This window comes from Gorilla gorilla, chromosome 16 (genome assembly GCF_029281585.2).
Source record: "Gorilla gorilla gorilla isolate KB3781 chromosome 16, NHGRI_mGorGor1-v2.1_pri, whole genome shotgun sequence".
Classification (NCBI taxonomy): domain Eukaryota; kingdom Metazoa; phylum Chordata; class Mammalia; order Primates; family Hominidae; genus Gorilla; species Gorilla gorilla.
Window position 1 is genome coordinate 30724962 of NC_073240.2, and position 26397 is coordinate 30751358.

Sequence of the window (26397 nt, forward strand, 5' to 3'; positions counted from 1 at the left end):
AATGACAAATCCACATCTGTTTTTGTTCTTGTGGGTTTTGTTCTGTTGAGGTATGAACCCAGCTGTGCACCTGTGTGGGTTTATATTGTGCCTAGCTCACTTCAGTCCAGACACCATCTAGATGCCACAACCCCTTCCTAGTGTTGTGCTAAGGGGTGGTTCACAACGCTAGTGCAAGACATGTTTTGCATTTAATATAACCCCCACTGCAGCACTCTCAGTTTGCATTTGGATTCTCATAAGCTGCTTTCTTCTGTAAACATAAAGCCTTAAATATAGGACAGTGAAAAAAGTCTTCACTACAAAGGATGTCTTAGAAAAAAGCAGTGGTAATTAAAATTAGGTTTTAATGTTAGTGGTTTTAAAGTACGTTCTAAAACAATTTTCACTCAATAGTAAATGACAAATAGGTCATTTCCCAAGATAATCCCAAGCCCACGCAACTAAGTAAGGAAAAATCTAGGTGCTTTTAATCTAGACACAATACTATGTGTGATGAATTCTAATATGTCAATCTGGCTAGGTACTGCCATGAAGGGATTTTTCAGGTGTAATGTCCCCAAGTCAGTTGAGGGGAGATGGTCTTGGGAGGGCCTGGCCTAATCAGCACAGCCCTCTGAATGAGAATTTACGCCTTCCCTGATCTCACACTCCCCAGTAGCTCAAAATCTTCCCTTCCTGACCAACTGCCCTCTGAAATAGGACTTGCTTAGCCAGCCCCTGTAACTGTGTAAATGAATTTCTTTTGACAAATCCACATCTGTTTTTGTTCTTGTGGGTTTTGTTCTATTGAGGTATGAATCTACCTGTGTGCCCGTGTGGGCTTAGACCCAACTATCAGTACCAAATTCTCTTATCAGTCAGGGTTCAGAGACACAGAACCAGTAGGAGACACAAACCCACGCAGGCACAAGAAAGGAGAACAAACCAACACGAAACCCGGGGATGAGTAAACGGAGGGGAGCAGCAAGCATAGGGAAAAGATGACTGGGAGTCAAGAAACTTGGGGTTCAGTCCCAGCTCTGCCCTGTCATTTTCCCTCACCTGTAAAACTGGATCAGAAATCTTACAAAAACAAAAAACAAAAAACCTCTTCAGTATTTCCCTCAAACAGGATCCTCCTCACATCTGTTTTTATATTTAAAAAATAAAAACAGAAAAGAAAAAGAACCAGCATGACATCATTAGGTGTGTGTACAGAAGTGAAGACTGATGATTACCTATCGATGAGGGTCCTTGTGGTTGACACTGTCTTCCGTCAAAACCCTGTGATGTTAGTTAGCATCTTTGTGAATGCAAAAACTATGTACATCTAATAGCAGACTTTAAAAACAAAACACACATCCCAGAACTAAAAAGTATGTACAATGCTGAACCACTAGAGCCTACAGAAATCATATATTACACTTAAATTATTTTTCTTCAAAATATATTGAACTGCACGGGATTAATATGCTGCATCCTATTTTTAAAAGCCAGGTGAAATAGCTTACTTTGAAGAATAACTAGAAAAATTTGATTGATTCTGAGAATGAGCTGGCTTTGCAGGCTCGGAGAGATGGCTGGCGGCAATGTGTGCAGGAGGCTTATTCTCAAAACTTCTTCGGTCAAAGTATGACAGCTGTTTTCGATAATATTCTTCATCTTCTTCAGGGTCATAATGATTTGACCGAACGATATCTTCAGGTGGCTTCAGTTGAGGTTTTTGAGGTTCTGGGATCCTAACAGATAATGAATGACAAACGGAACACCTTTTTAGATATTAATGTTATGAAGGAAGTAGAATATGTAAGTCTTATCTTGACCAAAAGGTCAATAATTACTAACTGCTGTGATTACTGAGGATCTGAGCAGTCCCAACAGTTAAAATGGATATTTCAAATCCCATGTCCTCACAGAGTATACTCAAAAGGCAGCCCCCTTCTGGCTCATGAGTCCTTTAACACAATATAAAAAGCTAAACGATTATATGATTAGGGGACAGCAGGTTAGAAGTAGTTAATCAGAAAGACAAAGGGCAATGTAACCAAGACAGTGAACATCTTGAGAAGTACATATACCAAGGTCAAGAACAGTAAATGATAGACTTTAAGAACTTTCAAAGGGATTTTTAAGAACTCAGTCCAGGATCTCAATGATTCTCACATGAACAAATAACTCTATATGGTCTAAAGTTCTAGAAAGCATAGAAAGCAGATGAGGAAGAAAGCAATTCATTAAGTTAATTCATATTAGACAGTTCTCTTCTTTATCCTAAGTGCAAACATATATTCAGTCAAAAAAAAAAATCAGAAGAGCTGTATTTCAAATCTGTCACTTATTGGCAGTGCAATGAGGCCATGGGAAAAAGCTCAGGCTGAGGAGCAGTGGGCCAGGTTTCTCTTCCACCTCTAAGAAGTCTTGTAAGCTACTTAACCCCTCTCAGCCTCAGTGTCTCTCTCTACAATGCAGAACAACGACAGTGTCACCTCATTATGCTGATGTGCTTAGCACAAGGGCAAGCACCTTATGCATGCTCACTAAATGATTTAGTTATCTTAACCAATCTGAGTCTGTTTCCTCACCACTGGAAACTAAGAGTTCACATGTCGAAAAGCACTTTTAAAACTAAAAAACATAATACAAATGTCAGAGCTTAAAAATGTTTATTTAATCATCTGCTTGGAGAGTATCTTTCTGAAAGTCTGCTAAAGGTATAAAGATTTGTCAGATTTGTCAGAAATAAAGTTCTACTTTTTTTTCCCCTAGAATCACTGTTTAGGAGAGCTGATAGTTTTTATTTAAGGACAAACTCCTCCTATTCACACCTCTCCTCTACTAACAAAGTAAAAGGTTTTCTTATTGACTAAGAGGGTTAAATTCCTGGTTAGTTCTATGCCACAAAGAGCACAAAGTGCACTCACCTGTACAGAGTTTTGTCATGTTCACTGAATTGATTCTGAGAAGTGGGTTTGGGACCAATGATGGGAGCACCTGAAGGTTTAGATGCTACTTCTGGAGGCTGTTTAAAAAAAAAAAGACAAATATGCCTAAGGAACAGATAATTACAGAATAGATATCATGTAATGGCGGAGGGGAGAGCCAAGAAGCCTTTTAAACGGTGTGCCCATGCATCCAAGGCACTAAAGACATATTTACCTTAAAACTGCCAGTGTCATTTACATCCTTCTTGGTCTCTAAGGATGCAGATCTTTTGTTTTCAAACATCTTAACTCTGGTGAGTACAGACTGTGGCTTCATTGCTGGATCTTCCTCTTCTTCGGTTTGAGTTGGGGGTGGAGGCAGTGGTTTGGTGTTTGAAGGCAGAGCTTCTGGCTTATGCTGAGATGAAGGTATCAGCGGAGGGACAGCTGCAGCACCATGGAGAGGCTCAAAATGACCTGCTCTAGAGGTAAATCCTTGGGGTGGTACTTGCTCGTAACTGCGTGAATATTGCTCAAAATACTGCTTGGACTCTGCGGGCTTGGGCCCTGCTGAAGGGTGGGGCTGGGCTTCCGGTCTGAGTCTACCATGTGTGTCATACCCAGGAGCTGGCTGCTCTTCGTGCCGCAGGACGGATGCTCTAGGTGCCTGTTCGTAACGTGGTCTGCTGTCGTAAGACAGAGGGGCTGGCTCTTCAAAACGTGGAAAGTACCCTCGTTCTGAGGACTCTTCGGGATGCTGTCTGGAGTCAAGGTCTCGAGAGTGCTGATTATCAAAAGGTGGCCGAGATGGGTAGGGCTGTTTGTCATCATAATATGACCACTGTTCTTCATACATGGGGACGCGATCTTCGTATCGCAGACGATGATCATAGTTTCGAGAAAACTGGTCCGTATAGCTTGAGGACTCGTATCTGTATGTGGGCTGCTCGAGGTCTCTGCTGGCTTGTTTCTCTACGTATGGAAGTTGGGGTTCATAGGTCAGATTAGGCTCTTTGTCTGGCCTGTGCCCTGGGTGACTAACGGCTGGCTGTTTCAAAACATGGTTCTGCCTCATCATTTCCTCGGGATATGGATCCTTTCTATACACCTGTATAAAAAATTCACATTTAAGGACAAAGTCTTGTTTCTAATTCTAGTCTATTTTATTAGACTGTGATTAAATATTAAACTATGATTTAATATGTGAAAATGGTATGTTTTACCATTTATTATCAGGATAGACAAGATTAGTGGAAAAAGCTGGTTTAAGTGAAAGCTCAAAATTTATAATGCAGGTAGGGGCTTTTATGTTTCAGCATGTACTAAATAAACAGTGAGTTAAAGATAAATATTAAATTTAGTAGAAAATTAATGCACTATTGATTACACTTCATTTTGACACTGAAAAATCCTAAAGAAGATTTATGGGCATCATAATTTTTATTAACATAAATATGTTTATGATGGGTTTCGATTACATATTAAGGAATTCTGGAAGATACTGAAAGCCAAAAATAAAAATAATAAGCACAAATCTCAATTAAAAGGTCTGTTTTCAAATAATCAGTATACCAATGGAAGCCATGCAAACTACAAAACTGAAATGATTTGTATTGATTTGAAAGCATTACAGTGTATAAGCCTGCAGTAAAAAAGCAAAAGGAACACTTAAAGGGCAAAGCAAAAATGATCATGTGCCAGACTGATGGACAGCAACAAATTAGTGCAACACCGCAGCACAGGTACCTTTGTTGGATCTACATGCGACGACAATGATGGTTCTTGATCTCTTAGCATTATGTGAGCTGCCTCAGTACTTGGTGTTCTTAAAGAATCAGCTTGTGGTGAGTAAGAGGTGGAAGGAGCTGGGGTGGGCTCCTCCAGTCTGACATTAGTTAAATTTACATTATGATTAACAGCAGAGGTTGATGATGCTGGGTTTGTTTCAGGCGAAAGGTAAGGGACTGGAGATGAAGCTTCTGCTTTCTGTGAAGTGTTTAAAATATTTTAAATATAGTGCTTCTGTTTACTGCTAACTTTCCACTTCAATTTATAGTGATTGGTAGACATACATTTTAAGTGTGCTGAATAACAAAATTATGACCTCATGTCCTAACTTTTTGGAAAAAAAAAAAAATCCAGTACATTGCTGTGTTAAGACAAACACACAAAATTTAGAATTAAGCCCTTGGTACTCTCAAATTGAAATTGAAGATTAATTCTTAATCTGGAGAAAGGACAACATATATATTTTTAACTCAATCACCACATTCTAAAATTTAATAATGCACCTCTATCTACAAACGTTGAATGCTTGCTGCTTACCTGTTGAGAGGCTGGCTTAAATCCAGGGGAGTCTATTCTATGAATTGGTTGTGGCTGCGCTTGTGGTGAGTAAGGAGGATATGTTTGGTTTTCATGATGCATTCCAGAGGAGTCCTCTCTTACAGGCTCAGAGGACCGTGTAATGGCAGACTCCGGTGGAGTCCCAACCTCATCATTAAGAGTTTCATCTAGTTCTTGATCAGTGTAGGCCCCGCCTTCTGTGTCTGTGTCTTCATAGTCAGAAGTGTGTCTACTGTCCGTGCTATACATTGAGTACTCACTACCTGGAGCTGACAGGTAGGACAGACGATCATCATGCAAATCAAGGTCATCACTTGTAGCACCATCCGCCTGGGTCAAATAAAAGTAAATTACAAATTTTATTCAGTAGTTCTTTAAGAGATGGCCTTTATTGTACAAGGCAGATTGAAAAGGATATCTTTCTCTGGAGAAGTCACATCTACTTCTTGAAACTTCTGGTAAGGAAAAGTCAAGAAGATTGTACAAGCACACACGCAGACACATGGAGCACCCCTTGAGATCTGAAGGGCATGGATGAAGGAAACAGTGGCCGGTAAGCCAGGACAAAGTTAGACTCCAGGGCCCAGCCCTGGAAGACAACGAAGAAACTCTGACACTGCTCAGATTTATAAAACCTACTCACTAGCTCTTCAGCCCTTTTAAGCAAGGGGAAGAGGGAGAATGTTATCAAACTAAGCTCACAGAAACAAGGACACACTGACAGAATAGCACATGGAAGAATACCTATGAAATAAACCCAACAGTTCAAAAGTTGAATAAGAGCTAATATATTTATGTTTAGGAAACAACTGATATGGTTTGGATTTGTGTTCCCACCCAAATCTCATGTTGAATTGTAATCCCCAGTGTTGGGGGAGGGGCCTGGTGGGAGGTGACTGGATCATGGGGGTGGTTTCTAATGGTTTAGCACCATCTCCCTCACACAGTCTTGCGATAGAATTCTCCCAAGATCTGTTTTTTTAAGTGTGCAGCACCTCCCCAACTCTCTTCCTCCTGCTCCAGCCATATAAGACATGCTTCCTTCCCCTTCCGCCACGATTGTAAGTTGCCTGAGGCCTCCCCAGAAGCAGAAGCTTGTACAGCCTGCAGAACTGTGAGCCAATTAAACCCCTTTTCTTTATAAATTACCCAGTCTCAGGTGGTTCTTTATCACAGTGTGAGAATGGACTAATACAGTAAATTGGTACCAGAGAAGTAGGGCATTGCCAAAAAGATACCTGAAAATGTGGAAGCAGCTTTGGAACTGGGTAATGGGCAGAGGTTGGAACAGTTTGGAGGGCTCAAGAGAAGACAGAAAAATGAGGGAAAGTTTGGAATTTCCTAGAGACCTGTTGAATGGTTTTGACCAAAATGCTAATAGTGATATGGACAATAAAGTCCAGGCTGTGGAGGTCTCAGACAGAGATGAAGAACTTACTGGGAACTGAAGTAAAGGTCATTCATTCTTGCTATGCTTTAGCAAAGACACTGGTGGCATTGTGCCCCTGCTCTAGTGATCTGTGGAACTTTGAACTTGAGAGAGATGATTTAGGGTATCTGGTGGAAGAAATTTCTGAATAGCAAAGCATTCAAGATGCGACCTGGCTGCTTCTAACAGCATGTGTTCATGTGTTTGCACAAACAGATTATCTGAAACTGGAACTTATATTTAATAAGTGAAGCAGAGCATAAAAGTTTGGAAAATTTGCAGCCTGGCCATGGGGTAAAAAATAAAAACCCATTTTCTGGGGAGGAATTCAAGCTGGCTGCAGAAATTTGCTAAGTAACGAGGGACAGAATATTAACAGACAAAACAATGGGGGAAAATGTCTCCAGGGCATTTTGGAGACCTTTGTGGCAGCCCCTCCCATCACAAGCCTGGAGGCCTAGGAGGGAAAAAATCGTTTCGTGGGTGATCCAGGCCCGGCCCTGCTGCTCTGTGCAGCCTCAGGACATGGTGCCCTGCATCATGGCTGTTCTAGCTCCAGACATGGCCAAAATGGGCCAAGTTACAGCTCAGGCTGTTGCTTCAGAGGGTGCAAGCCCTAAGCCTTGGCAGCTTCCACATGATGCTAAGTCTGCGGGTGCACAGAGGGAGACAGTTGAGGCTTGGGAGCCTCTACCTAGATTTCAGAGGATGTATGGAAATGCCTGGATGTCCAGGCAGAAGTCTGCTGCAGGAGCGGAGCCCTCATGGAGAACCTCCAGGGCAATGTGGAGGGGAAACGTAGGGTTGGAGCCCCCCCCAGAGAGTCCCCACTGGGGCACTGCCTAGTGGAGCTGTGAGAAGAGGCCCATTGTCCTCCAGACCCTAGAGAGGTAGGTCCACCAACAGCATGCACCATGCACCTAGAAAAGCCACAGGCACACAATGCTAGTCCATGAAAGGAGCTGCAGGGGCTGTGCCCTGCGTGGCTACAGGGGCAGAGCTGTCCAAGGCCTTGGTAGCTCACCCCTTGCATCATTGTAGCCTGGGTGTGAGCCGTGGAGTCAACGGAGATTATTTTGGAGCTTTAAGATTTAATGACTAATCTACTTACTTTTGGAATTTCATGGGGATTGGAGCTCCTTTGTTTTGGCAGATTTCTCCATTTTGAAAAGGGAGTATTTACCCAATGTTTATGTCCCCTTTGTATCTTGGAAGTAACTAACTTGTTTTTGATTTTACAGGCTCCTAGACAGAAGAGACTAGCCTTGTCTCAGATGAGACTTTGAACTTCTGAGTTAATGCTGAAATGAGTTAAGACTTTGGGGTACTGTTGGGAACGCACCATCATATTTTGCAATGTGAGAAGGACATGAAATTTGGGAGGGACCAGAACAGAATGATATGGTTTGGATTGGTGTCCCCACCCAAATCTCATGTTGAATTATAATCCTCAGTGTTGGAGTGGGGCCTGGTAGGAGGTGATTGGATCACGAGGGTGGTTTCTAATGGTTTAGCACCATCCCCCTAATACTATCTTGTGATAAGAGTTCTCCCAAGCTCTGTCTGTTTAAAAGTGTGTAGTACTCCCCCCTTCTCTCTCTTCCTCCTGCTCCAACCATGTAAGACATGCTTTTTCCCCTTCACTGTCTTAAGTTTCCTGAGGCCTCCCCAGAAGCAGGAGCCTGTACAGCCCACAGAATTGTGAGCCAATTAAATCTCTTTTCTTTATAAGTTACCCGGTCTCAGGTAGTTCTTTACAGTAGTTCAAGAGCAGACTAAAACAACCTGTTAAACATTTGGCCCTTAAAGCTGTTATGAAACACAATGGAAAATCATCACCTACATGGTGGTTGCTACATTAAGAAGAAATTATTTATTATTTTTCATAGAAACAGTATCCAATAGATGGAGAGGCAGAAATACAGTAATGCTTTTCTTTTGTTAAGTAATTAAGAACTCAGTTTCTAATAGTTTATGTTGATTATCTTCTGAGTAGATCAGAAAGAAAGTGAGAAGTATTTGAGGGAAAGGAAGCTACAGAATTGCAATCAACAGGCTGGGCGCGGTGGCTCACGCCTGTAATCCCAGCACTTTGGGAGGCCGAGGCGGGTGGATCACGAGGTCAGGAGATCGAGACCATCCTGGCTAACACGGTGAAACCCCGTCTCTACTAAAAATACTAAAAATTAGCCGGGCGTGGTGGCGGGCGCCTGTAGTCCCAGCTACTCGGGAGGCTGAGGCAGGAGAATGGCGTGAACCCAGGAGGCGGAGCTTGCAGTGAGCCGAGATCGCGCCACTGCACTCCAGCCTGGGCGACAGAGCGAGACTCCGTCTCAAAAAAAAAAAAAAAAAAAAAAGAAAAAAAGAAAAAGAATTGCAATCAACAGGTTATCACTGGACACTAATGTGACACTAGTACCTGGATGAAAAAGAACACTCCCTGAAGATCCTGCCTAGACACCGTGCTCAGTTACTCATGAGAGCTGAAGGATCTGGAATCCAGGAATCAGAAAGCATTTCTTCCACTTCAGTATGGAATGAAGGACAAACATGAAACTCTTGTCCTCCAGAAAGATGCACTGCTATTAACTAGCAGGTTTGGTGTGGCTCTGCAGGTCTGCTGTGCCAGAAGCATGGTCTTGGGAGTCAAGTTGCCTGAATGGAGCTTTCCACGCAGTCCCCACGCTTGGCTCATTAAGACTCTGACCTTGAGCACTGCCTTCCTGATAAGAAAGACTAGGGTGTGTCAGGTCTCCCCATGCTCCAGTTTTCAAGAGAGCATCTGCCAGGCTGGGCTGGGGAGAGTGGGAATCCAGGGATCTATCTTGTTAGAGCACAATCCCTCTGAACAAGTCTCAATGGCTTCTCAACTCAGTAACAGCTGTTGCAGAAGAAAAGTCTTCTTGCTATCTACTCTAATCTTTAACTTGCCAGGGTTCTGAATACTATAATCCAGTAGCCAGTAAAGGAAATATTGAAAGTCGGGGCAAGAATAACTTAGAACTAATCAATCCACTTAAGTTTTTAAAGCTGGTTTGAAATGCAGATGTAAGCAAGAAAGATGGGTTGCTTTGAACTAGGAAATATGTTAAGAAAGCCTCAGGATGACTTTTCCTGGTTTAGCAGGGAATATGTAAGACTGTGGCAGATCTTGTAAAAAGGAACTCTTTCTAGCAATTAGGTCAAAGTAGTTGGTTCAGGAAAGTCAATGTGAAATGAAGTAGTTTTAGTTTAAGAATCTATTCTATGAAATATACTTGAAGAGAAGAGGACAGGAAGATAAGCTTTAAGTTGTAACAACCTTTTCTGGCTTACAAAATGCATCAGTCTAGCCTGATAATAAATAACCTATTTTTCCTCACATAAAAAGCTAGAAAGTTGGACCTTTATTTTAAAACCAAGCAAAGAAAGCACACAAGAATATCACTAACATAAATTATAGAAAATTAAGATTTGTGGATTTTAAAAAAGCCTCTCAGATAGTACAAATGTATACTTTGTGCATTTTGGGAAAACATTTATAGACTAATTTCATTTTAAGAATTCACTAGTGAAAGCTATTAACATTGGACCTGCCAAAGGATGTTAACAGAATTGTGTTGCTATAGAAGATTAGTATGAAGACTACAATCCTCTCAAGTGCTGCAAAAGTAGAAATTAGTAATAGTGTGTTCATGTAAAGTGGTGTGGTTTGTTTCCACCTTCATTTTCCTATCAAGTTCCAGCTGACATGTTATTCAGAGTGGTCTTAGGCTCTCGTATGCATGGTCCATCCCCCAGACTGGTTCATAATGAGAAAAACCATAGTTCTGACACATTACTATAGGTGAGAACAACAGACACTGCCTCTCAGTGTTAACAGCTCTCCTTGCAGAGGCTGTGTATGTCTGGGTAGCGGACATGGGGGATCCTAAGCATGCAGCATGCACTGTCAGAGCATCTGTAGCCACAGCCAGGCAGAGGAAGGTAGGGACCATGCGGGGGCAAAACACAACAAAAACCAAACCAACAAGGAAGTACAAAGAACAAAATAAAAACCAGAGACACTCTCAATCTTCCCTAATAACCAAAACTTACTGCACTGATCTGAAAAAGGTAAAAGACATTTAAAAAAAAAAAAGCTTCCCTCAATGGTGTATTCTGAGGAAATGATTAACTCTCCAGACAAAATAAACAGACCTTCCCATCAAAGATTGCTATAAAACCAGAAAGACTGACAATAGAAAGTAGTTATTTTAAAGCTGGCCATTTGGACATATAGAAAACCAAAATTCAAAGCCAGGAAGGACCTATTGCTTTGTTCAATATCTCCCAGTATGTTGTGAGAATGTTAACAGGTGTTGAGTGAAAAATAAATGCGAGGAAATGCATGAAGTAGGCTTTTTAACTTTTAAGATGTCTCAGAGCCTTTAAATGCCAGTGGGTACCAGGATACTCGTGAGGGGTCTAGGGTTTATTTCCCATCCGCTGCTTGCCTTCATAGTGCCTTCTCTCTTAGAGCAAGTCCTGAATTGAGCATGCTGAGGACAGCACTTTGGGAGATGCTCATCTAGGCCATCCAAATCCCCTCATTTTCAGAGGAGGAAACTGAAGCCAGGCTCAAAGTCATCATTCATAGCCAGACAGGGGCAGCATCAGAACTCAACCTGCTCTTCATTATAATTTAAGATTCTTTAGGAGACAATCCTACTGCAGTGGTAATTCAACAGGTGAGAAAATTTAAGAATTCTCTTACCGTCAGAAACAACTTTCATAACCCCTACACACAAATTATAAAAACCTAAAAGCTAACTTTCCCCAAATTTCTCCAATATGTTGATCTAATTAGAAAGCACTGGTATCTCAAAAGCATCTCTGATTAGTTACATAATTTACTGAACAAGTCAAAAAAGTAATAGGAAATGTCTTACCTTTCCCTCAGAAACCCATACCAGCTGGTTTTGCTGTTGTTGAATTGCTTCTTTCAGCGCACCATACCAACCATCATTCATTGAATTTAAGTTAATTGTAGCTGAAAATAAATTAACGATGTAGTTTTATGGTTAGAGCACTGCCAAAAGTCAGAATTAATTCAACCCTGCTTACAGCTAAATCGTCATTACTGAAAGATGGTATCTGAGGATGCAAACATTTGAAATTTCTATTTTGCTACTGTATATTTTCTTTTAACCAAACAGCAGCTGTTAACACAACAGGAAGCTTTCCAAGAAAATATCATGTAAGTTTTAGTATTTGAACACCGTAACATTTTGGCCTACTTAATGTTGCCCAGACATTGTAAGCTGAAAGAACGCCTTTATTAACATACTCACTTGTAAAAAGATGGTGATTATTTTTACGAAGTTTATGAGATCGCTCATATAACTTCCTGGCACTTTTCCGAGATTCTGGACATAACCTCATTCTCATTGTTTTTACTCCTTGCTTAGAATCAGGGTTAAGAAATACAACAATTGGATACCACTGGGCATAGTTAAGACGATCAACTGCATTTGGTGTTACATCTAATAAAGCATGTTTGTCCTAGAAACAGAAAGAAAAATATATATAAAGACACAAGACATCATTAATTAAGAATCATCAAATTCAGCTGGGTGCAGTGGCTCACGCTACGCCTATAATCCTAGCACTTCGGGAGGTCGAGGTGGGTGAATCACTTGAGGCCAGGAGTTCCAGACCAGCCTGGCCAGTATGGAGAAACTCTATCTGTACTAAAAATACAAAAACTAGCCAGACATGGTGGTGCACGCCTGTAATCCCAGCTACTTGGGTGGCTGAGGCACAAGAATCGCTTGAACCTGAGAGCTAGAGGCTACAGTGAGCCGAGATCACGCCACTGCAGTCCCACCTGGGCAACACAGCAAGACCCTACCTCAAAAACAAAAACAAATACAAACCAAACCAAACCAAACCAAAACAAAACACCCCATCACATTCAGAAAAAGTCAAAAGTCTGTACTATATTTCAGTGGTAACAGATCTCTTTGTATTCTAATGTCTCAGGAGCACATATTAAAAAACTAATTGTAAGTTAACTCAATTCCATTTCTAGCCAAATTTCTAAAAACCTTTCTATGAAGCTCACTTTTAAGACTTAGCCCTAACACCGCAATCTGACAGTATTATCCACGTACAGTTAGAATAAAAATAAGTTTAAGAATTTAATGTTCCTGACATTCCTTATGAATGTAAGTATCAAACTACAACTTGAATTGTACTGATATAATATATAAGCAGTCTGTTAATTACATCTAAACATCATACACTTGTTTTGTGGTAATGAAAAATCATCTTCTGATGCCTACAGTAACTATTCTCTTGAAAGTAATCATTATAATGCTTTTCAGTAAGGGCTTAATTTTCTTATAGTATGTCAGCAATAGTCTCAGAAAAACTACCTTCTACTTTCAAATTAACCAAATCCCATCCCACTCAAAACCACAGTAACATAATGAAATGGGTCAAGTTTTAATAACTTACTTGATCTATGATTTGCTTTATTGTATGCAGGCGAATAATGCCAGAGCTACGTTGGTCAGTTCCAGCGTCTCGTGGTTCACTCTCTATTCATTATGTCAGGACAAAAATAAGACATCAAATTTTCACTGGTTAGACAGGAGTTTCTCAACTACTGGCCACAACTGATATGCCGGACTGGATAGTACTTTGTTTGTGGAAACTGTCTTATGCATGCAGTACTTAAAATGAGTTTTAATATGCACACTTCCCTTTTTTTTTTTCACTATTTTTTCAACTACTTTAATATTCTGGAAAAAAACTTAGCCATTAAAGAAGAAAAAATATATAGGAATGCACATTTTTTTCTTTTGCCTGGGGCTCTAATATGGCTCAACAGGGCACTACTTCCCACCCTTTTTCACACTGTAACATCCAGAGAAAATATTATTTGTATGGCACACTGAGATAAACTGAGGGGGCTGCTCCTTTGCCAAGCTCTAACCAGCCACTACTGGCTTAAGAGGTCAATACCTTGGCATGTCCATCAACCATCGGTAATGGTGCTATAGCGGATTGCCTAGGGAGTTCTGGGTTAGAGACCTTAGTTACATCAGTAGAAGGGGAACCTGGGGGCAGGAAGCTGTTCATCTGTAACTGTGAGACAGCCTATGGCTTCATCCTGGCAACCTGTCTTCACTGGTGTATACTGTGCCAAATGCAGCTTGGGCTGGTTTCCAACCAACCATCTCAGAGCACAGCAACGTCTGTGACTCTGGTCACAAGGAAAGTTTGAAAGGAAAGGAAGAGCTTTGGTGTTTCAGAGATCAGACAAAGGCAGAGATCTGGAAAGACAAGTCTCACTGAGGGTCAAGATAAATGATTTCGGAGAATGAGACTACCATAAGACAAAGCACCGTGGGCAAGCAGGGCAGAATTTCAAATCTAGTGAACACTGGAGAATTAAGAAGAAAGATCAACTGGGAATTTTGGCTGGAAAAAAAATGCTACTAACTCCTCAACTCAAAAGACTGTCATTAGACTCAAAGAAGATATAAAACTAAGCTACCTGAATTCCCTGTTGTGGAGTAAACCTGATTAAACCAATGTATTACCCTTTAAGGCAGAGCTTTGTAAGTCATCATACTTGCTTTTCCCATATCTAAAAATCCTAAGTTTGGTTATGGGTAAGGGTTACCACCAACTTCTTCAGGTGAAATGTCATCTACAGATAACTTAGCCAGGTGCGGTGGCAGGTGCCTGTAATCCCAGCCACTAGGAGAGGCTGAGACAGGAGAATCGCTTGAACCCAGGAGGCGGAGGTTGCAGTGAGCTGAGATCGCGTCAGTGCACTCCAACCTGGGCAACACAATAAGACCTTGTCTCAAACAAAACAAAACAAAACAAAACAAAACTTCTTCTGAAAAAACTAAGAAATAAACATTTTCTAACTTGCTCAGATTTTACTCAAATCATTTGTCTGCAAATCTTCTGATGTTCAGAAAATAAATATCCTTATTCAACTTCATTGGCAATGAAATGAAAAGCAATATATTAAAAAAAAAGATGATGTTCTGATTCTTTAAATTAACACTATGCAGTTTAAAGATGTTACTGAGGGTCAGCTGGGTGCAGTGGCTCACACCTGTAATCCCAGCACTTTGGGAGGCCGAGGTGGGCAGATCACGAGGTCAGGAGATCGAGACCATCCTGGCTAACACGGTGAAACCCCGTCTCTACTAAAAAAACAAAAAAACAAAAAAACAAAAAAATTAGGCAGGCGTGGTGGTGGGTGCCTGTAGTCCCAGCTACTCGGGAGGCTGAGGCAGGAGAATGGCATGAACCCAGGAGGTGGAGCTTGGAGCTTGGATCTGAGATCGCGCCACTGTACTCCAGCCTGGGCGACAGAGCGAGACTCTTGTTTCAAAAAAAACAAAAACAAAAACAAAAAGAACCACAAAAAACGTTACTGAGGGTCATATAGTGCCAGTGGGAACAAAATCACCAGCACAACTCTCTGGAAAGCAGAAACTTCATTATAATTATGGGAACAGCTATATTCTTAAGGATTTAAATCCTTTGGGAAACAAAGCAGGGCATAAACAAGCAAACAAAATATGGACAGATTTCTGTATCTTTTGTAATAGTAATATAAATTCGAAACAAACGATATAAAAAAAGCCTAACTGAACCAAAAATTGCAGAATAAAATGAAAATATGCCATTACCTATGAAAAAGAAAAATAGGATATAAACTTTTCTAAACAGTATAAATAAAACTTTGCCAAAATATGCTTAAAGGAGTGGAAGAAAATACAATGGAATAAAATTTAGGGTGGTGATATGTGTAAAAATTAACTTTCCAACTTTTCCAAACACAGAATGGCACTTTAATAATTACAAAAACAGTTTAAAAATAAAACAAAACTGGGTGCAGTGGCTCACACCTGTAATCCCAGCACTTCGGGAGGCCAAGACCAGAGATCACTTGAGCCCAGGAGCTCAGGTTCAGCCTGGACAACATAGTGAGACCCCGTTTCTACAAAAATAATAATAATAATAATAAACTAGCCAGGCGTGTTGGCATGTGCCTGTAGTCCTAGCTGCTTGGAAGGCTGAGGTGTGTGGACTGCTTGAACCCATGAGTTTGGGACTACAGTGAGCAATGATCTAACCACTGCACTCCTGCCTGGGCAAGAGTGAGACTCTGTCTCTGAAAAAAAAAAAAAAAAGAGGAGCAGTGTGAAGAAGAGGCGAGAACGACCCCCGGACCGACCAAAGCCCGCGCGCCGCTGCATCCCGCGTCCAGCACCTACGTCCCGCTGCCGTCGCCGCTGCCACCATGCCCAAGAGAAAGGCTGAAGGGGATGCTAAGGGAGATAAAGCCAAGGTGAAGGACGAACCACAGAGAAGATCCGCGAGGTTGTCTGCTAGACCTGCTCCTCCAAAGCCAGAGCCCAAGCCCAAAAAGGCCCCTGCAAAGAAGGGAGAGAAGGTACCCAAAGGGAAAAAGGGAAAAGCTGATGCTGGCAAGGAGGGGAATAACCCTGCAGAAAATGGAGATGCCAAAACAGACCAGGCACAGAAAGCTGAAGGTGCTGGAGATGCCAAGTGAAGTGTGTGCATTTTTGATAACTGTGTATTTCTGGTGACTGTACAGTTTGAAATACTATTTTTTTATCAAGTTTTATAAAAATGCAGAATTTTGTTTTACTTTTTTTTTTTTTTAAGCTATGTTGTTTGCACACAGAACACTTCATTGTTGTTTTCGGGGGAAGGGGCATATGTCACTAATAGAATGTCTCCAAAGCTGGACTGATGTGGAGAAAACACCTTTCCCTTCCAGTTTTGAGAGACTTCCTCTGGGCTCCCAGGAGGAGGGATTCCGTGACTTTGACACACATGGCCACCTTGGCACAAAAGCCTTGTGCTATAGAAAAACAAATTTGTTTTTATGTCCTCTTCTCCCTTTCCATCTTTCAGCATAGACTTAACTCCCTTAAGCCCAGACATCTGTTGGGACCTGACCCCTAGTCATTGGTTACCAGTGTGTCAGGCAATCTGGACTTTGCAGTGATGCCACTGAGATGGCACCTGTCCAAAGAGCAGTGGTTCCATTTCTAGATTGTGGATCTTCAGATAAATTCTGCCATTTTCATTTCACTTCCTGAAAGTCAGGGTTGGCTTGTGAAAAGTTGTTAAACAACATGCTAAATGTGAAATGTCAACCCTCACTCTCAACTTTCCCTGTTCAGAGCATCAGATGAAGACTTCATTGGGTTTTATAGTGGCTTTCTGATTTTTGGTAGTCCATTGAAGAAGGGAGTTTGAAAGTTGTTGTATACTGTTAACGATTGTCTGCCCATGTCCTGCCTGAAATACCATGATTGTTTATGGAAAGTATCTTTAATAAAGCTGGATACAGTTTGGCTTGGGAAAAAAAAAAAAAGAAAGTAAATAAAACAAGGATCTGTAAGCAAAACGTATTTGGCATACAAAGCACTGCAGCCTCAATACTTATACTTATTATAAATGTCTGCAATAATAACAGCTGATAACATTAGCAATGTTTTATTACCCTTTTTAACTATTTGTGTATTTCTCAGTTTAATGACTAAAAGAGCTGGAATGGAACAAGAAAGGGCTGTGGTCAAAGCCGAGTCTTGTCACTTGTTCACTGAGGGCCATCAGGAAGTTTAGACTGAAGAAACTGGAAAGGATCCACACAATGACCATCCAAGTCTCAGGCTAGCTACTCAACTGTAACATGGATATTATACTCCTTACCTCAGAGCATGACTGGGAGGATTCAATGACATTGTATGTTATACAATTTTCATATGAAGCCAAGAGTTTCCTAAATGGCGATTTTTCTCATTAAAAGAATTGGTGGAACAAGGACATGGTCACTGGCGTTTTCTCACCAAATTAAAAGAATGGGATAAACTGCTAATTTTTCACTGACAAAAAGTCTTATTTTTATTGAATGAGTGAATCAGAACTCACTCACTTTAGAGGTGTAACTCCCAACCTCATTTAAGTTAGCCTTGAGGCTACTTACTTGCAATCTGATAAATATCTGGTTCTTCTCTTGCCAGCTTTTCTCTGGCAACATCAGCTATTGGTCCAAAAATGGTTACAGGCCTCAGAAATCCAGCTGGAGAGAAATTCACATGAAAAACAGCATATTTTATACCTTTTCTTTCTTAAACATATTGACGTTAAAGGGTATTAGGCTAGTCTGTAGAAAATAAACTACCTTCTCGAAGAACCACTCTTTCATAAGCTGGAAACTTTGTTTGAACAGGCTGAGCGGACAAATCCTCTCTGCTTTTTCGAAGATTTCTCTTGGAGCTGCGAAGACCTCTGAATCTCCAGAAGTCAGCACGGTCTCCGCCTGCTGTTTTTGGAAGTGTATACTGTACACTGGCTAGCTGCTCAGCTCTACACAAGAAAGGAAAAAATTAAAATAAGGGCATTTAAAATGCAAAATGGAAAAAGACCCACAATGAAATGAAATATACAATACTGGATGGAAGTTCACATACAGTTTAAATCTTAATGGTTATAATAAAGAGGAGTTTGTAAACCTAAGTCAGTTATAGATACGTTGAATACAATGAAAAAGAATTCTTTACATTACCAAAATTTCCCAGTGGGATTGAAATGATCTATCATCATTTACTTGATTCACTCTATGAGAAGTATCCAAGCATTCATACCTGTTCTTATTAGGGATGATGCCTCGTTCTACCTCCTTATGATTTTTACCAATTCGAATAGCAAGCCAAGAGCCCAGTTTTCCATTGTACAAGGTATCCACAACACGGAACACCTCTCCTTTGTTAAAACTAAGTCCATAGGGAGATTCCTTTTCATATTCAAAATGGGTTCTAATATAGAAAGAATCTCCTACATCTGATTCTACAATGCGACGATAAACTAAAAGGAATAAAAACAAACACATTATCAATATTTAGTGGGATAACAATCTGAAAGTACATTATGTAAAGATGCTATGATAATATCAATAATAATATCCAACAAATTCTTACTATGTGCCAGGTACTGTATTATTTCATGTATTCATCACTATAAGAATTGAAACTCTTAGTACTTCCATTTTGCAGATGAGGAAACTGATGCAGAAAATACATCAAGTAACTTGTCAAAAGCCACATGCTTGTTTTCTATTATATCATCTAACTTATCTGCAAACATTACAGACATTTCCATATCTAAATCAGCAGTTCTCAAATAAAGGTAATTTTATCCCTCGCCATCCAACATTGGACATTTGCCAATATGCAGTTTTGACTGCCCCATCTGTGTACTGAAAGGGTAAGGGGTGTGTGCTAGTGGCATCTCATCTAGTGAGCAGAGGCTAGGAATGCTCCTAAACATCCACAATACACAGGACAGCCCCTAAAACCACATTATTTGGTCCAAAATGTAAACAGTGCCAAGGCTGAGAAACCTGGCTCTAAGTGAAAATTGTATCACAGAAAAAATGGAGTTTTCTCTTGAATTAATGCTAATAAACATCTGAGTGTACTGCTTAGAAACATCAGTACAAAATCTGAAAGCTGCTCATATGTACTTTTCTATGGTTCTGATGGCTAATAAATCAACACTTTCTATCACTTGTAAAGGGTTGGATGGCATTTTATTTAAATTAGAATACTATAAAGGTTAGTCCTATTAGCATGCTCTGCTAATGAGAATCATCTGAAATTCTGTGCTCCTAAATGACTTAGAATTACATAACTTTCTTTGAGATTAACAAATTCATTCACCACTCAACTTGGAGTGACTTATTTTTTAAAAATGGAATAAATCCCTTTATAAGTCCTCAAACTCTACAGGTTTATCTCCTCCATTTTCTGACAGCATCTCACCATCCTTCTTCTTCTGAGCCAATATGGTCACTTCTTCTCCTTTAGGGAGGTCAAGCAGGAAAAGGACGGCTTCTTCTCTTATGATATTTGTAAAATCTACGTTGTTTACCTAATAAATAAGATTTCATAAATCATTCTTGGCTGTTTAAGAATATGAAAATAACATACACAGGACGCAGATACTCTCAGTCTACCTAATTTGAAAATATCACATCTTTTTTTTTTTTTGGGACAGAGTCTCGCTCTGTCGCCCAGGCTGGAGTGCAATGGCACGATCTCAGCTCACTGCAACCTCCACCTCCCAGGTTCAAGCGATTCTCCTGCCTCAGCCTCCCAAGTAGCTGGGATTGCAGGTGCCCACCACCACACCCAGCTAATTTTTTTATATTTTTAGTAGAGATGGGGTTTCACCATGTTGGGCAGGTTGGTCTCGAACTCCTGACCTCAGGTGATCCGCCCGCTTTGGTCTCCTAAAGTGCTGGGATTACAGGCATGAGTCACCACACCCGGCCAAAAATATCACATCTTTAAGACCAAAAAATGTATTTCACTTTGGAGAAAAGAATACACTCTATTTTTAAAAAAACAGAAACAAAGTGAGTTAAAGGTATAAATTTATTTAAATAGTATTCAGTGTGTCCTGACATTAAAGATCATCTGTGTAAAATTTAACCAGTTTAGATGAAAAAAGATAACTTTTTACAAGTTGCTGAGAAAAAAAATCAAAAGAAAATGGGATTAAAAAGACAATCTGCACTGTAGCAACCCCGTAAGAGCATCTGTGTAATGCAGGCTCAGTGTTTGCCAAGTTAATATTTACTTCTATTAGAAGCTTCTAAATGCCAAAATGAACTTATTAAAATGTCACCAGTGACTGTGTGCAGGATTACAGGCAGGTTTTCTTCTTTCCACCTTTTGGAAATTTTCCAGATTAAAAAAGAAAAAAAAAAAAACCCTAGAAACAAAAAAACCTGACACGCACCACTTACTTTTATGATACAAAACAAAAGTGAACTATTAAGAAACATTTTTTAGCCAGGCGCAGTGACTCATGTCTGTAATCCCAGCACTCTGGGAGGCCAAAGTAGGTGAACTGCTTGAACCCAGGAGTTTGAGACCAGTCTGGGCCACGTGGTGAAACCCTGCCTCTACAAAAAATACAAAAATTTGCCACGTGTGGTGGCGAATGCCTGTGGTCCCAGCTACTTAGGAGGCTGAGGGGAAGATCGTTTGAGCCTAGGTGTTTAAGGCTGCAGTGAGCCGTGATCACACCACTGCATTCCAGCCTGGGTGACAGTGAGGCGCTGTCTCAAGGAAAAAAAAAAAAAAAAAAGAAACGTTTAAAAAATGTATGCCCTGATTACTTCAAAACAGGGTTAAGAGATGGGTAAGAAAATAGGTCTCTTTACTTTCCTTGGTATAGTGAACGTTATTATACATGTTGTATTTAAATGTTTTTGACCTAACTTGATTGACAACAATGTAAACATCATCAGAAAGAATCACCATATCAGATCAGATGGAAATAGGTCTGAAGTCACGATGATGCCTTGACTTTTTGACATGCTAAGTTTGAAGGGAAAAGGAGGAGGATTCAATGAGAAAATGACAGAGCTCAGGAAATTGCTAAGTGAAAAGACTGATTACGAGCTGCTCACTTGAGCAACCAAACCCAAGAAAGAGGCAGTGTAGCAAGAGAAGCAGAGAGTTACCAACATTCTCCAAGTTTTAAAAGTATCAGTAAAGAGGCAGGAAAAGAATAAAAAAATTAGAGTACCAGAATGGCAGTATTATGGAATCTAAGGAAAAAAGTACTTCAAAAAAGATTAAGACAGTCAAAACGCTGCTAAAAAATAAAGGAAAATGAGGCTTGAGGATGACATTAACTCAGCGATGGCTTATTGAAAACTGAGCTTCAGTGTGGTGAAGGTGGAAGCCAAGCTGCAAAACTGTATGACCACAATGATTGAAAAGAAAACAGGCAAGGGCCTCAACCACATCCTTCAACAAGTTAAACAGCAAAAAAGGACAAATAAGACAGTGGAAGATAGATGAAGAACCAGTGGAGAGAGAAAGAGAAGAAAGTGAACAAAGCTACAAGATTCTGGAGCAGACAGGAGGCTGAATCCAGGACACTGGCAAGAGGCAGGCTGAGTACAGAAAGAGACCAGAATAGAGAGGCCACGGCAAAGACTTTGTGGTAGACAGGCAGAATAAATGTAGGAGCTCACAATGGACAGATACCTTCTGATTAAAATGGGACATAGTTTAATCTAGCAAATCAAATGGAGGTTTGGATATTTTAAAAAGAAATAGGAGACAGATTAAGATGGTACTATGTCACGAGGTGAAACCGTTTATGGGGAAGGAAGGGAGGACTCTATAGACTCTACTGATACTCTGCATCTAACCTGGGCTTTCCTGATTTGTGTAACTAATCCTGTCTCTTGTGGAGTATGAAGTTTCAAAGCCAGGCAGCTTACACATTTGCCTTTGATATGAATTCCATCTCCCTGTGTCTGAGCCATTATCTGGGGTTAAAAAGGTCCCAGAGGTTGTGTGGATTGCTTCAAGATGACTCATATGGGAGAGGAACACTTGATGTTGCTTGCTGGCAAGTTGTGGCCCATGGCAGAGTCTTGCCAGTCTGAATGTTTAGTTGAACTTCCAAAGACTACCTGGTAGATATTATCATCGGGATATAAGACTTATTTTCTTTCATTTCCGTGAACACGAGTGGTAGAAATGAAATGTTACATTCTTTACTAACACATAATATAACAGTAAACAAGAGCAAGATACAAGAATGGGAAGTGAGAAGTCCAGCATAAGGTAGACCTGATGGATTTTGACTTTCAAAGTTTAACTGGCTCAATGGAGACTGCTTACAGATTACAATCTAATTACAATAGTAAGCTTGTTGTTTGATACCTTTTTCTGGTGATCCAAATACTTTTTAACCCACATAAGTTGCAATACTGACATACCCTGAGAATTTGATCACCTTCCTCTAAGCCTTCCTTGGCTGCAGGGCTATCTTCTAGAACACCAGCTACAAATATTCCAACATCATTTCCACCAGCCAGCCGCAAACCCACACTATCTCCTTTTCTGAATTTTACCAATTTCATGCTGGGCCTGTTAAAACAGATATTTCATTTGAAACAGTTAAGAAGAGCTTAAAACGTTATAGCAATCACTACAGTGAAAACTATATTCAGAATTAAATAAAGAACCATCATTTCTAAAACTTCTCTCATACCACTAATTTACTAAATAAAATTTAGTGTTAGAATTCAAATCAGACTTAATAACACTATTTTCTGATTAACAGTTTTGGAATATTCAAATTTAATATGCAAGTACCATTTTACATAACTAATTTATAAAATTACTTTGTAAAACAATGTTTTCTCAACTCTCAAAGAGTTATGGTACATTCCCAATGGCTAAAAACACCTTCCATTTTTTCCACCCCAATTCACATTTCTATTAAATAACTGAAAAGTCAAATTTTTAAAAATAAAGGTAGAAATTGAAGTATAAATTGGCTAATTTTCCTGACACGATGGACTCAAGGCTCCAAGCATTGTGATTTCTACATGTAACAGAGAGTGATTTTTAAAAAACTTTGCAGTTGGTGGAGTCTTTCAGTAGTTCACAGAGTAGTTCACTTACTCTGCTGCCCCTCTGAGTTTTACAATACAAATCATATAGTCATTCAGCCTTTCTACATTAGCCCCACATCCATTCTGTCCCTTTCTAGTTCTCTGAATGGAAAAAAAAAAAATAATGCATACACACCCACCTCTAGCATCAGTGTAGTGTTGAAACCTTGTGACACTCCTTAAAACAAATACTAAAGGATGCCTTCTAAGAATTGACTGGACAGAAACAGACTGTAATTAAAAATTACCCACTATATTTCCCTTCTAGGGATTCATAAGTACTCTCACATTCCTAGCCAAAAAAATACACTATTTTACCTATTCTGACAAGAAGTGTAGAAAAAAATCCCTATACTCTTTATTATGTAATACTAACCAAATTATTAGAAACTAATAGATAACAATAACAACAACAACAACAAAAAGTCAAATAAATGAATGAAATGTGTTGAGGAAGGAGAGATTTCTAGTCTCTTTAAGCCAACTAAAGAGATCGCCTTAACTTTCAGAACTTACTATTTATTCATTTCTGACTGGGTTACCTGACCTGGAACTAACATCAGCTAGTCATAAAAGTAAGAGCCTGAGAAATCAGATGAGGTCTCTCACTGGCTGGTGGCATCCTTGATCCCTCCATGAAACTATTTACCTGCTTTACTACAAATGGTCCAAGCCCCTTGGTTGTAGTGGTATCCTACCCAGGTCAAAAGCATTCTCATATATTCCTCTCCTAAACCCATTGTACTGAAAGCTCTTTAAATATTTCCTCAAAGTCCTTAAGACTCCAGGTCTCAGTTGGGTGTGGTAGCTCAAGTCTATAATGCCAGCACTTTGGGAGACTGAGGCAGGAGGACTGCTTGAGCCTAGGAGTTTGTTCCCAGCCCTGATCAACACAGCAAGACCCTGTCGCTACTAAAAAAAAAAGAAAAAAAATTAGCTGGGTTTCGTGGCTCGTTGCCTGTAGTCCTAGCTACTCCGAAGGCTGAGGTGGGAGGATTCCTCGAGCCTAGGAGTTTGAGGTTATGGTGAGCAATGATCACACCATTATACTCTAGCCTGGGTGACAGAGTGAGGCCCTGTCTCTTTAAAACAAAGCAAAACAAAAACAAAAACAAAAGACTATAGGACTTTGGAAATCCTCTTCTAACCCTGACCAATCTAATGTGCTTCAAAAAGTAAAAACAACTGAGCACAGTATCCACCCTTTAGTAAAACATGGCTTCTGAAAACCACTGTTAGAAGACAGTTTTAGGCCATATCTCACCAACAGTGTCATGTGCCTTAGATGACTGACATTTTATACTTTGTCCTGCCTGCATTATATTAACTACTTGCAATAGCAAAACAGACTCACTAACTTCTGCATCAAATCCATTCATTGGCTTTAAATGAAAAACCAAACCTTTCCTGGCACAGCTACTAATCCTGTCCACGTCCTCAAATCCTCCTTGGTATTTGTTCTCCCAGGGAAGGAGGTCTCTGGAATTTTTCTTTTTTGAGATGGAGTTTTGCTCTGTCACCCAGGCTGGAGTGCAGTGGCGCGATCTCGGCTCACTGCAAGCTCCACCTCCTGGGTTCATGCCATTCTCCTGCCTCAGCCTCCCGAGTAGCTGGAACTACAGGCATCCACCACCACGCCCGGCTAATTTTTTTGTATTTTTAGTAGAGACGGGGTTTCGCCGTGTTAGCCAGGATGGTCTCAATCTCCTGACCTCGTGATCTGCCCACCTCGGACTCCCAAAGTGCTGGGATTACAGGCATGAGCCACTGCACCCGGCCAGTCTCTGGAATCTTATCATTACAGTTTCCTAAACCTCAAACACTTACACAAGTTTTCAAGCAATTCCCAAGAAAGGAAAAAGAAGGGGACTACCTATGCCTGCACAATTTATAAAAGGTTGAATTATCAGTTACCTAGTATTAAAATTGTACAGTTTTAAACTTGTAAAAACCCCCCATCTCTTTCAGGAACTACTTCTATCTACCTAGCTGGGTCTAAATTTAACCCACTTGAGGAAATCTGCCAATTTTCTTTTTTGTTTGTTTTTTTTTTTGAGACGGAGTCTCGCTCTGTCACCCAGGCTAGAGTGCAGTGGTGCGACCTCGGCTCACTGCAAGCTCTGCCTCCTGGGTTCACGCCATTCTCCTGCCTCAACCTCCCGAGTAGCTGGGACTATAGGCGCCCAGCTAATTTTTTGTATTTTTAGTAGAGATGGGGTTTCACCATGTTAGCCAGGATGGTCTTGATCTCCTGACCTCGTGATTCGCCCGCCTCGGCCTCCCAAAGTGCTAGGATTACAGGCATAAGCCACTGCGCCCAGCCCGGAAATCTGTCAATTTTCAATTATTCACATCATGTCCCTTTTACCAGTGCCAATAAAAAACTAATTTGGGCTGGGTACGGTGGCTCACACCTGTAATCCTAGCACTTTGGGAGGCTGAGGTTGGTGGACTGCTTGAGCCCAGGACTTTTAGACCAGCCTGGGCAATGTGGCGAAACCCCATCTCTACTAAAAATACAAAAATTAGCTAGGTGTGGTGGTGTGTGTCCTTTCATCCCAGCTACTCAGGAGGCTGAGGTGGGAGGATTGTTTGAGCCCGAGAGGCAGAGGTTGCAGTTAACTGAGATTGCACCACGGCACTCCAGCCTGGGCGACAGAGCAAGACCCTGTTTAAAAAAAAAAACTAACCAAACAAACAAAAAACTAATTTGATAATCATGATGGTTTGAAATTTGTTTACAAATTTACATCTCAATTCTACCAAGTATATAATGTAAAGTAATGAAAGGTGTTAAGATAGTAAAAACTTACTTTTGGGTTGCTAACTATCCTAGAACAGGTTCTCAACCAATCTCAACCATGATTTTGCCCCCAAGGAAACATCTGGCAATGTCTAGAGATAATTCTAATTGTCACAACTAGGGGACTGCTACTGGCATCTAGTGGCCAGGATTGCTGCTAAACATGCCACAATGCACAGGACAGCCCCTCACATCAAATGCTTACCTGGCCCAAAATGCCACTAGTGCTGAGATTGAGAAATACTGATTTTTTTTTTTCTTTTTTTAATGCTCCATTGGAAAGCTGTGGAAATTCTGATGTCTGAATAGAATTTTTTTTTTTTCTAATTCCTAACTTAAAAGCTAGGCAGGAGACAGTGGTGAGAAAGAAAGCATCCAAAAAGTTCCTTTGTTG

The 26397-nt window shown here is 40.4% G+C and overlaps 2 protein-coding genes across 19 annotated transcripts in view; one reads left to right on the forward strand and one right to left on the reverse strand.

Moving 5' to 3' along the window:
• Positions 1-26397, reverse strand: part of TJP1 (tight junction protein 1) — a 270016-nt gene that overhangs the window by 15237 nt on the left and 228382 nt on the right. For 10 of the 18 annotated variants that reach the window (XM_031002056.3, XM_031002054.3, XM_031002055.3 and 7 more), the window contains 13 exons: positions 22520-22670; positions 19533-19641; positions 18357-18576; positions 17894-18078; positions 17696-17791; positions 13159-13241; positions 11991-12201; positions 11589-11689; positions 5229-5579; positions 4650-4889; positions 3139-4011; positions 2904-3001; positions 1494-1721 (listed from right to left, as the gene is read on the reverse strand). In XM_031002056.3, the coding sequence (XP_030857916.3) occupies positions 1494-1721; positions 2904-3001; positions 3139-4011; positions 4650-4889; positions 5229-5579; positions 11589-11689; positions 11991-12201; positions 13159-13241; positions 17696-17791; positions 17894-18078; positions 18357-18576; positions 19533-19641; positions 22520-22670 (2946 nt within the window). The remainder of the gene's footprint in view (positions 1-1493; positions 1722-2903; positions 3002-3138; positions 4012-4649; positions 4890-5228; positions 5580-11588; positions 11690-11990; positions 12202-13158; positions 13242-17695; positions 17792-17893; positions 18079-18356; positions 18577-19532; positions 19642-22519; positions 22671-26397) is intronic. The other 8 variants (XM_031002059.3, XM_055363958.2, XM_031002057.3 and 5 more) reach the window with 1 other exon arrangement.
• Positions 15876-17063, forward strand: LOC101148869 (non-histone chromosomal protein HMG-17-like). Its single transcript, XM_055363964.2, has one exon. It carries the CDS (start codon positions 15977-15979, stop codon positions 16247-16249), a length of 273 nt encoding a protein of 90 aa, XP_055219939.1. The 5' UTR covers positions 15876-15976; the 3' UTR covers positions 16250-17063.

Bases quoted from the DNA above. Each gene is read 5' to 3' on its own strand.
- LOC101148869 (XM_055363964.2), top strand. From the start codon at position 15,977: ATGCCCAAGAGAAAGGCTGAAGGGGATGCTAAGGGAGATAAAGCCAAG.